Source organism: Rhinolophus ferrumequinum, chromosome 6 (genome assembly GCF_004115265.2).
Source record: "Rhinolophus ferrumequinum isolate MPI-CBG mRhiFer1 chromosome 6, mRhiFer1_v1.p, whole genome shotgun sequence".
In the NCBI taxonomy this organism is placed as follows: Eukaryota; Metazoa; Chordata; class Mammalia; order Chiroptera; family Rhinolophidae; genus Rhinolophus; species Rhinolophus ferrumequinum.
Window position 1 is genome coordinate 10,999,210 of NC_046289.1, and position 17,545 is coordinate 11,016,754.

The following is a 17,545-nucleotide window of genomic DNA, read 5'->3' on the forward strand; positions in this document are numbered from 1 at the left end:
AGGCGATGTGTGTGGCTAATCCCGGCTCGGGGAAATCTAGCGTCGGGCTCGGGGTCCCTGCCCCCCTAAGGATTCCTGGCCGCTCTTCCTTTTCTGTCCAAACCAAGAACGAGGAGGCGGAAGTTCACCTCAGCTGTTGGCTTACAGTGACATGACTTACCCTAGATCCCCTGGCCTTTTCTTTCCTGTCAAGTTTTGGGCTTCTTTCTTTTTTTAATCCTTTAAGTTTTGAAACTTTTAGATACATAGGAAGTAAACAGAATAGTATAGACACCCTCATGTATCCGTCACCCGGCTTCAGCAGTGATCAATAGCAGTATTCTGCCGTGCTTATTTCATCTGTACCTCCCACTCTGCACTCCCACACACCTTTTTTTTCTTTTTTAATGGAAAATTGATATGCATTGACAGGCACAAATCTTAGCTTTGTGCTCTTGTGCATTCAGTCAGACCTCATCGCCTGAGCTGCTGCCCTGCAGATCCCTGATTGTTCCGGACCCTGGCCAGGTGCGCAGGGCGCAGAGCCTGGGCAGGTGTGATGTGCGCATGACTCGAACACAGGAGAGAGAGGCTCTCAGACACTTGGAGCCGCGTAGGAGAGGCCCAGGAAGGTTGAAAGGTGGTGCCTAAGTCACCGCCTCGGACTTGGGGCAGCTCTTGTGTCATCTGTGAACACAGAAGGTTCCAGCAGGCGGGAGGAACAACCGGGGCTCGTCAGGGACTCCATCCTTGTGCTCTGCTGCCCTCCAGAGATGGCTAAAGATTGAGACTGGAGAAGAAAATAAAAGGCCCAAGCTGAGAGTGAAGTGTGGGGGAGGGTGGAGCTGGTTGGGGGGTATTGAGGAGCAGGAGTGGGTGTGCGTGTGAGTGTTTATGTGTGTGAGTTGTGTGTGTGTGTGCGTGCATGCATGCGTGAGTTGTGTGTTAGCGTGTATGCACGTGTGTGTTGTGAGTATGCACGTGTGTGTGCATGTGTGTGCACATGTGCATGTGAACACGTATGTGAGTGTGTGTATGAGTGTGTGTGAGTGAGTGTGAGTGTGTGTGAGAGAACAGCTGGCCTCTGGCACCTGCTTGGGCCCCACCAGGCAAGCCTTTGCCCCCCACAAGGGCTTACTAAGGACATGGCAACGGGTTCCCCAAGGGACAGCAGAGGGCTTACCCTGTCCCCGGGAAGGAGAGAGTACCTGCTACGTGCGGTGAAATTCGGCTGTTTATTTTGTGGTTACTTTTACATCTGTTTGTGCTTAGTGAACCACCTCGTCACTTACCTATAACTCCCTAAGAGAAGGCCGGGAGTTCAGAAAACATAGTTGTGGTATCCCAGGTGGTTAAAGGAGGGGTCAGAGGGGCTGTGGCGGGTGGAGGAAGAGGCCTCAGCCCCGAGCTGCAGGGACCCCCGGAGCCGGCCCGGCCTGGGCACTGGCCTGCACAGCTCTCCCAGCCGCCATCCTCCTGTTTCTCCGCTGTCCAGCCCCGTTTCCTGTCCGTCCCCTCAGCTCTGCAGAGAGAAGCCTCCAGGAGAACCCCCTGTCCTCACGGGAGGCTTTGCAGTCTTCTGGGGTGTGCATTACTGTAGGAACAGAAGGCCCCAGGCAAGCTCCCAGCGGGTGTGTTCCCCTCCGACAGGCACGAGGAGATGCTGAAGCACAAGGCGGAGCTGGAGGAGCTGGAGAAGGCTCTGCACACCGAGCGGGAGGCTCTGCAGCAGGAGCAGAGGACCAGTGCCATCGCCGCCAGCGAGAACCAGAGGCTGCAGGGAGAGCTGGACAGGTAAAAACGCCTGTGGCGTCTGCCGTCGGGATTCCCTTCAGACCAACTCACTCGGCACCCGCTGAGAGAAGATCAAATGCGTCCTGGTCATCGTGCGTTTACAGACCCTGTCATGTTAACAGCTGGATGGTAACAAGGGTAAAGGGGACTCTGGCTGGTGGCTGGGCTGGAAGGACTCAAGTGACAGCTGGGACCATGCATTGTCTGAGTTTGGATAACCTCACCTCCACGCTTGTGACAGTGACGACTGTATGAGGCACAGGCACCTTTGTCATCTGACGGGAGCCACACAGCGACCCCACGAGGGCGGTACCGTCGGTCCTCACTAGTCACACCTTCCCACTGGTGAATTCAACCTCCTTGCTGAAATGTATTGTAACCCCCAGACCGATGCCCACGGCCTCGTGGACGTGCCCAGGCTGGCAAGGTATTTGAGTTGCCATTTGCCGCAGAGTTTGAACAGGGCCTGTGACCTCTGTCTTCTTGTTTCATTATTCACACTACAAACAAGCATCCTTTCTGTGGTCCATTTAGTGCCATGGTTTTCGTATTTCTGTGCTTTTTGGTGGCAGTTTCACTGTTTAAAATGGTCCCCAAACAGAGTGCCGAAGTGCTGCTAGTCTTCTCGAGTGCAGGGCTGTGATGTGCCTTATGGAGAACGTACACGTGGTAGACAAGCTTCATTCAGGCCTGAGTTACGGCTGTCGGCTCTGAGTATATTACATAAGGTGTCATTAAACAGAAATCCGTGTAAAACAAGGGATGTCTTGATCAGTTGACAAAGACGTGACCAGAGACTCACAAAAACCCCTGTGTTTTCCCTAGGAACAGTGGTTCTGTATTCGCTAATTCAGTGTTCGAGGTGACTTTATAGCTTTACAGCACATTACTGCTGTGAATACGAGAATCAACTGAGCTATTACCCTTTTTTTTTTTTTTTTTTTTGGACAGATGAGGAAACAGGCTCAGAGAGATTACATGACTTGGTCAGTGCTTCTAGTTAATGGCATAGCAGGATTTGGACTCAGGTTTTGTCTTATCCCAGAGGCATGGCCACATGAAGCGGCTTCTTCGCTGTGTCCTTGTGTTAATGGCTCCCAGGGCCTACAGACTGGTGCCTCCCGCGGCCAGGCAGGTCAAGCACGTGGGGGAAAGAGTGTCAGCGATAGACCAGACGGTGACTTGGAGAATACTCACTGTCTAAAGATGGTCAGCTGGGAGGCAGGCCTGGGGCTGCCAGGTCATCCTTTTGTTTATGCTTTTTTTCTTACAAGAAGCTGGACATAGGAATGTTGATGTGAAACTTTAAAATTTTTAAATGTTGATAAACCAATTAAAAAAAAAGGGACAACTGTATAGGCCAAACAAGACATATCTGTGTCCAAATTGAGTCCACGAGCCTCTGCTAATTTGAGCTTTCTGTTATAAATCTTCCCCCACGAAACCCCAGGTGGGTAATAATCATGATGATGATTTCAGTGATTTACATAATACCCCAGCGTGTCATATTTTATTTATCTCAGGGGTTGAAATTAGAAAGGGGGTTGGAATGGGAGACAGAGCTGGGCATAGACTTAGCTTTAGAGCAAAAATGTTCTGATTTCATGATTTTAAAAAGTGTTTTAATAGCAGCACCCTTTTTCCAAGCAGGCAGATATGCCAGAGCCTTAAATATAAAAGAGATTATAGCAGTGGTGCTCTGAGCCTGCCTGTGCTGTTCCCTGCAGCCCAATGTGGGGGCACCAGAGGTACCTCATAAAACCCCAACAAACACAGTTAGAAAAGTTGGCTGATTTTGTTCAGCCCCCTCACTTGCACATGAGAAAAATTGAGGCCCAGAGAGGTTGTGGCTTTGTCTAAGGTTGCACAGCTGGGACAGAGCTCTTCAGCCCCCGACCCTGCGGCTCTCCACCCCCAGGGTCAATTTCCTGCACCAGCAGCTGAAGGGCGAGTACGAGGAGCTGCACACCCACACTAAGGAGCTGAAAACCTCGCTGAACAACTCGCAGCTGGAGCTGAACCGCTGGCAGGCCCGTTTCGACGAGCTGAAGGGGCAGCACCAGAGCATGGACATCTCGCTGGCCAAGCTGAACAACCACTGTGAGGTGAGGCCTCAGCCCGGGGGGGGGCCCGCGGGACCCTAGGGCGTGTTCCCGGGGCTCAGCTGGGTTGTGATGGGTCCCGTTGGCATCTGTGCTCAAACACTGTATGAAGGTCACACTCAGGCCAAGAGGAAACCAGAGGCGAACATTGAAGGGGGCGAACATTGTGATGGGTCGGGATGTGTTAGAAAACACCTTGCATCTGACCTTTGCTTTCTGCTGGGTCGGCATAGAAACAGCCCTCTCGGCTGGGCATTTTGCTCCATGCTTATCCTGTGTCATCTCATTACCCTCACAGCGGTTCTGTGCGCTGGGCTGCCCTCCTCGTCCCTCCTAGGCTGTCTGAAGCCGATGCTTGTGACTTGCCTGCTACGCCAACCGTGATGGTGTTCTAGAGCAGGAGGTGGCGGATCTCCGCCCACAGTTCAGATCAGCTACCCTCCCCGCCCCACCTGCTTTATATAGCTGTGAATCAAGAAAGGCTTTTACAGTTTTGAATGGTTGGGGAAAATCAAAAGAAGAATATTTTGTGGCAAGCGAAAATGATGATAATTTTAAACATCAGTGTCCATAAGTAAAGTTTTTGTGAGCACAGCCATACCCATGCGTTTACATTTCTTCTCTGGCTACTTTCCTGCTGCAGTAATAGTGTTGACCAGTTGAACAGAGACCACCGTCCTGCCTGGAAAGCCTAAAATGGTTTACTACCTGGCTGTTTACAAAAAAAAACGAATCTGCTCACCCTCTTCTAGAGCAGAGCTGTCCAACAGAAATATAATGCAAGCCACCATGTGTAATTTAAATTTTTCAGTAGCTCCTTTAAAAAAGGAAAAGGAAACAGGTGGGATTAATTTTAATGTTATGTTTTTATTTAGCCAGTGTAACTAAGATATCATTTTGACATGTAACCAAAAGAGCATGTTAATGAAACGTTTTAAATCATTTTTAAGTCTTCAGAGTCTGTTGTACATTTGCTCTTGGGGCACAACTCAGCTGCTGGTTGGGACAGTGTCACTGCAGAGGAGCTCGGCCATCCCCACGTTGTCGGCTGTTGTCCCTCCACGTTTCCACCAGTGCCGCGGATCCTGGGATGGGCTCTCTGTGGACGTGGCCTGGCCCTTCCTCTGGAAGCTGGATTCCCATCCTTGGAACTCGGGATCACACAGTGTTTGACACGTTGTCGGTCTGTGTTTTAGCTGCTGTCCCGTCTCAAGGGGAACTTGGAGGAAGAAAATCATCACCTCCTGAGCCAGATCCAGCTCTTGAGCCAGCAGAACCAGATGCTTCTGGAGCAGAACATGGAGAACAAGGAGCAGTACCACGAGGAGCAGAAGCAGTACATGTAAGGGGCATGTGGGCTCCTGCAGGCACTTGGGCCCTGGCTTCCGGCTCCACGCCTGGCATCCTGGGGGCAAGGGGACATGCCAGCTTACCAGCATATCCTCTGGTTTTCCCTGGGATGGTTCTAGATTCCTGCGAGGGGTGGTGGTGGCTTTTGTTTGCTTTCAAAGGCACTGCCCACCGCCAGAAGCTTCTTAATCTGCTTTCGGAATTAAGCTCATTTTAAAAATACGACAGCGCTGAAGCGAGGTATCTCAGGGAAAGAGTGCAGGTGAGGGGCTGAGCACAGGTGCCGTCGCCTGTCCTTTTCTGTCTCTTTTCCCCTGGGGGGTCTGGACAGCAGGTAACCTGTGTGCTGTGGTTGCCCCCTCCTCCAGGCAAGTATTTGTGAAGTGCCGGCTTCGGCACAGCCCCTGCGAGGGGCACAGACGCCGCTCCCTGGTCGCCAGGAGCTAGTAGGTGATGGGGTGTGAGCAGAGCTGTGTCCACACCGACACGTGTTGGGCTATATGGAGGCGCAGACGGAAGCGTGGTACTAGGAGTGGGGGTTCTGCTGCTGGCACAGGATGGGGAGACAGCAAGCCAGGCTGGGGGGCGTGGAGGAGGAGCGTGGCGTGTTGTGGGTGCGGGGAGCGTCAGGAAGGAGGCGGATGCTCAGCCGTGGCCGGTTGCTGCCTGGCGGATGAGCTTGGATTCACTGGACGTGTTTAAGGGATGCTGGCCTACCAGGGTCCAGGAAGCTGCCAGCAACGCGGTCAGGAGGGGGAGCCTTAGCGCTGAACCCCATGGGCCTTGGAAGTCACGTAACCACCTCTAGACGAGCCCAAGATGCATCTCGTGGGTCCAGGGTGGTCGCCACCCGTCTGTGCCTGCTGGGTGGACCGTCCTTCCCTGTGATCAGGAGTGGGTGGTCAGTGTGGGAAGGCAAGAGGAGACACGCTGGCAGTGAGACCTGGTCACAGTGAGGTGCTCTCCCAGCTCCCTGACGTCACAGTTGCCTTCCTGTGCTCGTCTAGAGGTGGCTTGCCGCCTACGGAAGGATGGTTTACACTGGAAGCCACTGTCATTTGGGGTAGAAATGACCATTGCCTAAAGGGGTCCCTCTGTAATCCTGCTGATGGAAATGGAGTGGAAGCCTGGTACCCGCAGGGATGATCTGATCATGGTTTGCACTAGAGAGAGTCTGCAGACGGCCAGAGAGTTGGCAAGCTTCCAGAGCCTGCTCCGAGCCGAGTACCTCCCGGGCCCTGGAAGGTTCTCGTGTCTGCCCTCTGTGAGTTTGCATAACTAGACGGGGGTCTGACCCAGACGGGAGAGCACTCTAGTATAAGGCCAAACAGCATGGCTGTGAGCACAGAGGAACACAGACATCGAGCCAAGGAGGCTGGCAGCAGAGTGGGGTTGCTGGTCAGGAGCCTGCTAGTTTGAGAGCTGTTGCTTTTCACAAGGTGCTCACTTCGGGGTGAACTCGTGGGAAACTCTTGGGTTTAGGCAGGGCCTCGGCAGCTTCATGATCCAAGGAGCCTGAGCAGTTGCCACTGGTCCACCAGGGGTCCGAGCTGTCAAGGCCACACCAGTGGTGAGAGGCAGGAGCCGGCAGCGTTGTATAGAGTGGGCAGTGTTGTATAGAGTGTACCCCTCTCCCCTGACTCCCTGAGATAAAACGAAAGCATGCCCTCTGTTTCAGGAAGGCCAGAATCTCTCCCAGTGAGCAACGATACCTTCTGACAGCCCAAGGTTTAAGAGGTGTCCCTCTGGTCCTTTCTGTGTTTTTGAAAAGGTGAACTGATTTCCAGCATTTAAAAATCAGGAGATTTTGCTTCACCAGCTGAGTTTCTCGCTTCTCTGAAACACTGAGAAGATCCGCATCCCCAGGGCCTGCCTTCGTCCCCACACGGCAGTGATCTGCTGGCATCGCAGCCGTGCCACAGCCCCCAGCACCCCGTCTGGGCTTCTCAGGCCGCGTTGCTCATTATCTTCTCTGCCTGGCCCCCAAAAGCTTTTGAGTTTGCTCCTGTGTAGGTGTTACCAGAAGCCCAGTGTTGGGATGGGTCCAGGGCAGAGGTCTGACTCTTTCAACCCTGGCGGCCATCTAACTCACTGCAGGTGGACCTCTCCCTGCCACCAAGGGCGTTGACCTCACCCTCAGGGGCACGCCGTGTTTGGCCCTGAGTGACCTGGCCGGAAAGTCCTGGGGCTTCCTGGAGCTTGACCTTTTAGGTGGTTAGGGGTTTGCTCCCTTGAGTTTACTTAGAGCCAGACTCTCTAGGTGCCTTAGCAGGTCTCCTCAAGGCGTCCGGGCCCCTGGAGCCACGTCAGCTGCTTCATTCACACGTTCCCAACCCAGCAGTCATGGTCATGAGAACCCGGGTGTGAGTCCCAGAGAAACAGCGGCCCGTTCAGGTCCTAGGCTGGGCTGATAAGTCAATTCATGTGTCTTATTTAAAACTGGATCGGTTGTTTTTCTTTCTCCACTGTTTGCAGAGACAAATTAAATGCCTTACGGAGACATAAGGAAAAACTGGAAGAAAAAATCATGGATCAGTACAAGTTTTATGATCCTGCTCCAAAGAAGTGAGTTGATTTAAGTTTCAGTAACTGAAACACAGCACAGAAAAGCTTGCTTTCTCATGAGTGGGGTGAAAACTGGAGCCGTTAGAGCAGTGCCCAGCTGCAGGGCCCGCATCTTCCTGTAGGGCCTGCATTTTCCAGGTCCTCTGCGTGTGGGCCTCTCCCACCACAGACAGAATTTAGAAGTTCAGCCCCAAGGTGAAATTTCTTTTAGCCACAAGCCTTTTTAAAGGCGCAGAGAGGCTGTGCTTTTGGAGCCATTAAAGCAGGACGGAAGGGTTGTCTCATCGGGTTTTGTCTCAAGAGTGAACAGGATGTAGAAAACCACATTTTCTGTTTTGGGAAGGAAGCTGGGAAGAGACACCAAACCAGCAAACAGCACCCACGGTCTTCAAAGATGGGGACCTTTTGGCCTTACCCACATTCCTCTGGATTCACTGGACCCCAGGGTGGCTTCACACACACGGTTCCTTCTCCAGAGAGTAGCAGCCCCTGGTGGTGGGGCTGGTTCAGTCCCCGAGACACTGGCTTCCATCCGGTGGGCCCCCCGGTTCTGGACCTGACCCCGGGGCCGGCCCTTCAGACTGTCCTGTCCCAGCCCAGCCTTGAGGTCACAGTCACCACGAATCCTTCAGGGCCTCTGTGTTGAAATCCCAGAAGCACAGAATTTTAGAACCTCCACCTGAACCTTCTGCTGACAGAGAAATCGAGGCCCAGATGAGGAAATGGAAAGACCTGTGTAAACACAGGGCTGTTTAGTGACAGAGCCAGGATTAGAACCCACATGTGGTCTCTTTATTTTCACTTTAGAAAGCCTCCATTTCCAGTTAGCTGCAGCTGTCGCGCTTTCCCCTTAAATTCAAACAGTGTATCTATCCTTCCTGCCCTCTTGCCCTCGCCAAGATTCCTCAAGGCTAAGGAAGGGTCCGGGTATGCCGGCTCACTTCACTGATTAACTCCAGCAGAAAACGAGAAGATCCCTGTCTCTGTTCCTGAAAATGGCATTTGGTCAAAAAAATTGCCAACCGATGAGTTTAGCACAGCACCCCTTCTTTTATTTCACAACGATAATCAAGAGTCGAGAGCTCTGTTTGAAGTTCTCTTTTCCCCAGAGGTTAGTGAGGGCTTCTGCCATGATGCCCACTTTTACTACTCCAGGTTCTGTGTGAATTAACTGCAAATCATGTTATACTTCCCGAGCCCCAAATACGGTGATCAGGGTGATGCTGAAGGTGCTGTCATTCTGAACCCCACATCAGTGGTCACGTCCCAGGCTGGTGCTGGGAATCCCAGCTCACGTTTGGGTGCCCAGTGACCTGCTAGAAGGTCAGGGAAGACTGATTGTATCCTAAAAATCTACTTCCGACTAGGAAAAACCACTGGATTGGAGCCAAAGCCTTAGTCAAACTCATCAAGCCAAAGAAAGAGGGTTCCAGAGAGCGACTGAAGTCAACCACAGACAGCCCCCCCTGGCAGCTGGAATCCCCAGACCCGGCCTCGCCCTCTGCTGCTCAGCCTCTCAGATCACAGCCGGAGCCCCCCGAGACCACCCCGTCAGGCTCAAACTGTGTAGAAGAGCGAGACGCCCACAACGGGCCCACAGGGAAAGGTAGGAGGGGCTGACCTGGCTGCAGGCAGGACGTGAAGGGGATCTAAGGACTGTTGTGGACAGGGTGGAGACGGCGTGGGGGTGTGCACACGGGTGTGAAGGACCCTGAGGGGTGGCTGCGGACACACGCCTGCCTTCTTAGGTGTGTTAACAGCCAAATAGAAAATAGGCCTGGTCAGTGCTGTGGTGGTTTTGTCCCGTAACAACTGAAAAGCTTCACTTACTGTGTAGACTGTTAGGAACTCGAATACCCAAAGCTGGTATCTACATGGACACCACAGAGACGAGCTCCGTGTACGTCTTTGGGTTTCCCCCGTGTGTCACAGGTCTAGAGTAAGCCATTTCCACAGGGACATCCCAGTGCATTTAACACGTCGTGTCTATATGCAAGATCTTGAGCAAGGTCTTGTGTGGCTCTGATCTTTTTATCACTTTGAAAACCAGGGCAGCTGTTCTTCTCCAGCCTGATCTGGCCTTGAGTCCTTCCACCACAGGGTGCGGTGTACCTTGTCTCTGAGGGTTGTCATTCGGAGTTTGCCAGAGGTTCTGAAATGGATTTCTAGTGATATGTGCTGTATTCCATCGACTCTCCGAGGCTGTCCATTCCAAGCTGCACAATTGTTGTGCACACAGATAAAAGGAAAATATGAGCAAACAAATTGGTTGTGACAGTGACAGTTTTGTGAGTTGCCACCGTCACAGTGGTGACTGTGAGATGCAGATTGACTCTGAGACCTCCTGAGCTCAGACGTGTTAAGGTTGGGGGTGGGCGTGGAAATGTGCATCTTAGAACCAATGAAACCCCACAGTTGCCTTAGACGTTTTCAAATTTACTTTTAAAGACCGCTTTATGGATTATTTTTCCATCAACCTGCCAGACCTACACCCTGAGAAATTTAACTTTTTATGAAGTTAAATTTAACACTAAGACTTTCTGAAGATCAGGCCCATGCCTGAGGCTTGTGCATACCCGGGAGCTGACATGACAGCACTGAGGGTCAGTGACACAAGCCACCTTCTGAGTGTGACGGGTACACAAGCCTTTCGGGGGTGACATCCACCACTTCAAATCTTGTTGTGTCACTTGAAATGCAAAAATGAAATGTGTACACATGTACACATTGTTTGGGGGCTACTGCGTTCCTTCCTGGTCTTTCCAGGAGATAAATTGGGTTAAAGGCTCATATGCAGGTAAGTGATAATGAAGTGTAACATTTGTTTTATTTAGAGGGCTTCTGTTGCCTCAAGTTTTCAAACTGGATAGTTCCATTTTCTTTGGACATTTATTACCTCAACTTGCGTTACTGTTTAAGGTGACTTAAGTATAATCAGCCTAGTAGAGTTAGGAAAACTTTCAGAGGAAAGAAATGCTTGACTGGTCCAAACTTGTGCTGATCCGTGAAGGAGCAGAGCAGTGATAATTATTAATAATAGCCAGGTATTGGGCATGTTCTGTGGTCCCAGCACCCTCTGAGCTAATTTCCCTGCCTTATCTGCCTCATTTAGTCCTGACTGCCCTGTGAGGTAAGCATGAACTAGCCCCTTTCCAGAGCTGAGGCAGTGAGGCCTGACAAGGTGCAACACTTGCCCGTGGAATAAGTGGCAGAGCTGGGATCTGAACGTGGGTCTGACAGACTGTGGAGCCCGAGCTCCTAACCACTAGGAGCACTGGCTGCAGTTCAAGCAGCTTTGGTCCCCAAGATGCTGAGCAAGCCTGGGGCGCCGGCATTGAATCAAGTCGGTCCCTTATACTGCAGTGTGCGCTTCGGGCACCAGGTGGTGCTGTGGAGGAAGAAATAAAGCAGGTTCTGGCGTCAATTTTAATCCTCAATCAAATTGGGTAAATCAGTTATGTTAACTTGTGACATGTTCAGAAAGTTAGACCAGTTGTCTGCTCTGCTAAGACTCTATAATTTCAAGGTCACGAAGTCATGAAGTGTAGGTTTGGAATAGAGGACGTGTAAGAGATTTAAAAGGGAATCATTCTTCTTGACGTTGAGGGGTTTTTGGTATCCAAGAGAGATATTTTCATTATTTTTAAACTCATCCTGCCAACAGGTATAATTTTAGATGTACAAGGATTATTAGTGAGTTCCGGTAGATTGTTCCGGTAGATTGTGTCATTACAACAGGCCAGAAATATATCATTAAGTGTTTCCAAGGTCTTTAAACAGGAATAAGAGTAGTGTGTGAGCCGAATTGTCAGGGAGCCTGTCATTAAAATGGATGAGTAAGAAAAGCCGGGTCCTAAATTAATAAACATTCTTACTTAATAATTTAACACACTGAAATTGGAAAATAGTCTAAGCCATTGGCTCTTCGAGCAATATATAATTCTGCTCACGTGCTAGGTAAGTAAAGTGCTGGCAGTAGATGCCACTAAATTAATTAAATTGAGTCAGAGCATAAATGATTCACTGAGTCTTGATTCTGTCACATCGTGGGTATTGTTTCCTGGGCTGGACAGGATTCTGATTTCCTAAGTACATTTAGCTCATGTAGCATCATTTGTTACTGTTACTCATTTCATTTATTTACTGTGTTTTTTTTTTTTCCTTCCTTCCTCTGTTGGGTTATCCGGGGGATAACAATTTAGCAACTCCACGCAAAAAGAGCCCCTTTTTGAGAAGCAAAAGTAAAGACAAAGAGAAGTCTCCAACAGCGGCCCACCCGGCTCTCTCTAAACGCCTGCGGTTCTGGTCTTCCTCTGACATGCCCTCCTCTCCTAATGAGCCTCTCCCTTTCTCAGAAATTGGAGATTTCTAATCCTTTTCCTTTATCAGTGTCTTCACCACCTACCCGCCTTCATTTCTGAAATTCAAACAAAACAAAAAAACAGTACCTAAAGGCCAGATGACCCATAGTGGACCCTTCCTCCCGACCCCAATTCCAAGCCAACCTTAAAGTAGCCAGCGTGGATTCTGATTTCAAAAGAGAAGATGAGTGGTCACACGCCCAGGAGCGCACGCCAGCACAGCGCAGTTTTAGGGGAGCCTCGGGACCCCCATGCAGGTCCTTGGGCCAGGATGTCCGTGCTAAGTAAGTCCAGTGGCCGCGTACTGCCCCCGCTCTCGCACCCGCAGGCTTCTGTCAGAGCGCGTGTGTAAAGCAGAACTGGTCAGTTGTCGCTATGCTTCCTAAAACGGCCTCTGTCAAGTGAGTTGTTTATTTTTTTAAGACTTATTTCTAAGCAGCTAAATTGAAAACGGCTGCCCTTTTCTCCATGTTGTTGTCAGAGCACTGAATGGTTGGCTTTTGTGGATAGGGCCCCTTTTAGGTGTGTTCTGTATTCTGAAGGATTTATCGCTCCATTCAAGCACTTTGAATAATTGGATGGATGTTGCCGAGCCAGACTTCAGCCCAGAGTGAAGTTTTCTGACTGTGCTGTCGTCCTCAGACATCTTGGATGCTGATGTTAAAACAGCAGGGGACAGGACATCAGCACATAAATCATGCCCACAACGGGGGATGCTGGTCCAGGAGAGAGAGGCCTTTAGCTACTGCCATCTTTTCTGTCTTCAGCCATCCTTGTACCACCTGCATGATTTTTGCCATATCTTTACATCACCTGTGTGCTTACTGACATGTTTTCCCCTGAATTGACTCACCCTTTCCACTTAAATTTATTTGGAAAGATTATTATCAGTACCGTAAATGGAAAACCAGTATCACCGTAAAAACAAGGTCACCACAAAAATGAATACGTAACCATTAAGATGTGGAGTCGGCTGATGTGGTGCCAATGTCGTCCCGGGTACCTGCTTTGGGATCCCTGGGCGGCCACGGGCCTGGCTGTCTGGCCTCGCTTCCCAGCATGCTATTGGAATCGTGCCATTTTTCTGTCATTGCTGCTGCTTGCCCCTGTCCGCCTGCCCTCTGCTCCTCATTTTAACTTCACCTAGTGGATGCCTGTCCTGATTCATTCCACCAGACTTGAATCTTGCTTCTCATCAAGGTTATTTTTCAAAATCCAAAATTTCCCTGGATTCTGAGTTATAAAAGTTGGGTGCCTAAAACTTCACAGCCAGTCCAGAATCTGACTGAGGGGCTGGAATCTTGACAATGGGGGTGGCCCTGGGTCCAGGGCCCTTGGGGTGCCCCGAGTGAGACATTGTGCAAAACAACATTGTCCTAATGCTACGAGGAACCCCGACTGCATCAATAGTTAACTTGTATTTGGAGAGCCCTTCCCGTCCCCCTTCCTACTGCTAGGTACTTGGAGGGCTTTTTTTGTTTGTTTCTTTTTTCTTCCCAGCGTTTTTATATAGGATTTTATTTAACTTTGACAAAAGTGTATGTTCACAGTAGAAAATTCAGAGATTGCAGAAAAGCACAAGATACCAGGTAAAAATCATTCTTGCCGTCAGTCTCACCATGCGGAAATGCAGGCTTCTTAAACACATTGTCAGGGTGGCAGTAAACTTCTTTGTCAAATCAGAAGCGAAGCCCCTTGGTGGGATGTACTTGCTGGAGCTTGAGGGCCTGCACTGCAGGTCTGGACTGATACTGAGCAGGCACCTGTCAGGGTCTTTTTAAATCAGAGATTTGAGGTACACACTGTTGCATAGCAGGTGTGCCCTATAGGTAGTATGTCGGACTTCTACCAACATTTCGTTTAGGCTCTTGAGTTCTTCCTTTATTTTCTCCCAGCTGTGCAGGGCTCGCGTTATGGCCCATCGTTAGAGGCAGGGCCGGCAGCCCAGGGCCTGCAGCCAGGCCCTCCCGTGCAGACACAGCCCGTGAGGTGTGCAGCCCAGCTTTGTCCCTGCGGTCTGTGTGCCCTGCTGCTCTTGCTTCTGGCCTCAGTGTGGTAGCCTGGCCTTGGCACAGGATTTTACAGTCCCATCTCTCAATGTCCTTGTCTGCCCCAGGCCCTGGGGACCTAAAACCAAGGCGAGGGTCCCCGCATGGAGGCAGCCTTGACCACGCGGATGCCTCCGCTGACCCTGCCGTGAAGCCCTGGCCCTCAGAGCTGGGCTCCCGGACCTGTTCATCCTCAGCCGTCACTACAGCCCCTTCCAGCTCCACCCCCATCTCCCGGCACCCAGGCCGTACCAAAGGTGAGTCACGGGTCCCTCCAGAACCAAGAGGTTTGAGTATCTGGGGCCCCAGGTCCTTTCTGAAGACCCTGGGCTCAGAGGCAGGCAGGTGGTCTCTCATACTGAGAGGTGGTAAGCAGAGCAGTTACGCTGTGCTCAGGCTTTGGCATCACATGCGCACAGGCTCAGACCTCAGCTGTGTGACTTAAACAGATGAGTTCGCCGTCTAGAGCCCCAATCCTAAGCCACTGGGGAATGCCCCGGAACCCCCTCCCACCACCACCATTTAGGAATTGGTGGCACCCAAAGATTTGGGGTCTCTGAACTGAAGGTTTGTTGATTGGGTGGAGGGCAGGTGTCCTAAACTGAAAACAAGGGCATTTGGGGAAGAAGGTACAAACCAAACATCCTCCAGGATGACAGTGGCCATGTGTGTTCCCACCTTCAGACGTGAGATTAAAATGGTCTTCAAATCATCTGATTGGTTTGAGAAACTCCCGACAGAACAGCTCTCTCAGATCTTGCCACGTGAAGCCCATGGAATTTCAGGGACCCCAGCACCTGAGGAGAGCTTGCAACACGAGAGACCAAAACCAATGCGATGGGCAGCAGAGTCGGCAGACATTAAGCAGAGACAAAAGCTTTAAAATGCCCGCCATTAGTATTGTCGGAGATAAGTGGAGTTGTACCCATGAAACAAGAACAGGATGCTACAAAAAGGAGCAGTGTGTGTGGGGGGCGGGGGAAGCACTTGGAAATTTTTAATATGCAAACGGAAAAGATAAAGCTTAAAACTAACAAAGACATTCCGTTTATAATTTACAGATGAAAATATCCAAAGAAATAGTGGAAAGACCTGAAAGTAATTGCCCTAAGGGTGTTAGAAATTGAAGAGAACAACAGGGGGTTATTTTTCATGATAACACCCCCCACAGGACTCCTGAAACCACGGGCATGCATAACCTTGGTTTGACAAAGCAAAGGCAGCAGGGTCCATGCCTCTCAGGCGTGCCTGGCTGAGCTTCAGGACCTGGTCCCAGTTGTTGACAAGTGGGAAGCACCCTCAGGAGAGGATAAGTGGGCAGCCAGCAGTCCTCCTTTGCTCCTGGCCAGACACTGGAAGTGTCAGTCGCTTACTGTTGGATGTCAAGGCAATTGGACCAGGTGCTGGCTGGGACAGGCGTGCTCTGAGGCCCGTATAGCAAGGGTGTGTGTCGTCAGCAGTCTGCCCCAGTCTCCCAGGCTCTGGGGTGCAGGAGCACTACCTGGTCTGGGGCAGGAGCTAGCAACACCACCTCCCCTCAGACTTCTGTGGCCTGTGGCTCCAGGTCCAGCCCTCCAGGCTAAGCCCCGGGCTGTCTCAGCCTGGATCCCATCTCTGAGCCAGAGCTCAAGCCTGGAAACATCACTGGCCGTTCATATGCCTGCAGAGCCTGCACACCCAGCACTGTCCATGGTCATTGCCTGGCAGCCCAGTTTTCACGCTCGGGTGGACGTATAATTCTGCAAAATGGAAACCCTGTGGTCATTTTAGAGGGAACCCAGGATCTGCCGTCAGAAAGAAACCAGAAGGCTTGAGGCAGAGGATATTTTAGTCCTTGTCAGGGGAAGGTGTTACGCAGGGTGTCAGGCGGGGGTCTCAGCTCCCGCTCCCCACATAAGAACACAGGACGTGGTGAGGCCAAAAAAGAACACCCACGGAGCCACAGATAGGGGAGTCATACCACTATAGTCTCACTGGCGGCTGGGTTGGAGACACGCGAAGCAGGAGCCACACTATCCCCAACCTGCACTCCACCACTTACTAGCTCAGCCACCATCTTCATGCTGGCCCCCATTTTTTGCTAGTGTAGCCACAGCAGTTATATTAGTGACCAATGGCTCACTGGTTACAGCTGACGGCTATTAAATCACAGTTGATGGCCATTTACTACCTGAGCCAGCACCTTTCTACGTGAGGCTGAGAGCCTGGAAACTGCACGCCTGGCTCTGTTCCCACAGAAGGGCAGTTGACTGGTGACCCACGGACCCCGGGACTGTTTCTGGTTAGCAAGCAGCTGCTGGTGCAGGGTTCAGTCTCCAGAGAACCAGCGTCCTCCCGCAGGTGGTGGGCTCCTTCCTTTTTCTGCCTCCAGCCACCTGAGGATAATGAGCCCCTGGAAGAGAATTGCTTTCATAGCCCTCTGCTCTTGGTGCAGCTGGCCTTCGAGGTTGGAAAGGGCTCCCAGGGGACTAAGTGTTCGGCTCCTTTGTCTGCATCCTCCTCAGGCCAGAACACTGCTTTCATCTGGAGTCCCAATCATTGCATAGGTGGAAGGAAGTGTGATTTAAAGTTAAATCGAATAAGAGTCGGAAGTGTGAGGCTATCCCAGCAGGAGAAATGGGAGGATTGGTACAGGGAGATCTTAAGGGTACGGACCACACACCCCTCCCTCACCTTCAAGAGCTGGGCACTGCCACAACTCAGGTGCCAGGAAAGAGTCAGAGGTGGCCGTCTGGCAAAGGGTCTGGGTTTCCCCACGCATGTTCCAGGAACTGTGACTCACCAGCCTTATTTTCACCGTAGGCTATAATTCAGATGACAGCCTCTGTGAGCCGTCCCTGGAGCTCGAGTTCACCAACCACAGGCAGTACGGTGAGTGGTCAGTTCTTTGTGCCCGTCAGCCTGGGTTCTCACACTTGTTTTCATAAACAGTGCTTTTCCTTCTAAGTCCTGTGTGGAAGTTCAACACACAAAATAGACAAAAGTGGAATTGTTACGTTGAAGTTGGAATGGGGGCGTTCACAGTTCCTCACAACTCCTTCCTTGCCTTCCCAAAGGCCTGAGCATGCAGCTTCTGCTTACATACTTCCAGTAATGGGGAAGTCACTACCTACCAAGCGTCCTGCTTCTGAAGGCTCTGACTCTCCTTTAAAGGAAGTTCTGGTGAGCCACACAGGGAGTATGGATTGCAGGAAGGTTTCCTACTGTCCTCACCTGGATTTTGGTTGCCCAGAGGAGCTCCAAGTTGTATTTCATCTTAGAAATTATCAGAAGCACTTGCCATCTGATTTAGGCATATTGTAAATTTCTGCAGAAGGGAAACAAAGTAAACCTGACCTTTCAAAAA

The 17,545-nt window shown here is 51.0% G+C and overlaps 1 protein-coding gene across 3 annotated transcripts in view; it reads left to right on the forward strand.

Annotated features, from left to right (window-relative positions):
- Positions 1–17,545, forward strand: part of CCDC88C (coiled-coil domain containing 88C) — a 119,554-nt gene that overhangs the window by 93,336 nt on the left and 8,673 nt on the right. For 2 of the 3 annotated variants that reach the window (XM_033108363.1, XM_033108364.1), the window contains 7 exons: positions 1,630–1,773; positions 3,692–3,878; positions 5,072–5,217; positions 7,701–7,790; positions 9,158–9,396; positions 14,268–14,456; positions 17,002–17,070. In XM_033108363.1, the coding sequence (XP_032964254.1) occupies positions 1,630–1,773; positions 3,692–3,878; positions 5,072–5,217; positions 7,701–7,790; positions 9,158–9,396; positions 14,268–14,456; positions 17,002–17,070 (1,064 nt within the window). Of the gene's footprint in view, positions 1–1,629; positions 1,774–3,691; positions 3,879–5,071; positions 5,218–7,700; positions 7,791–9,157; positions 9,397–11,992; positions 12,436–14,267; positions 14,457–17,001; positions 17,071–17,545 lie in introns of those variants that run through there. The other variant, XR_004423223.1, reaches the window with a different exon arrangement.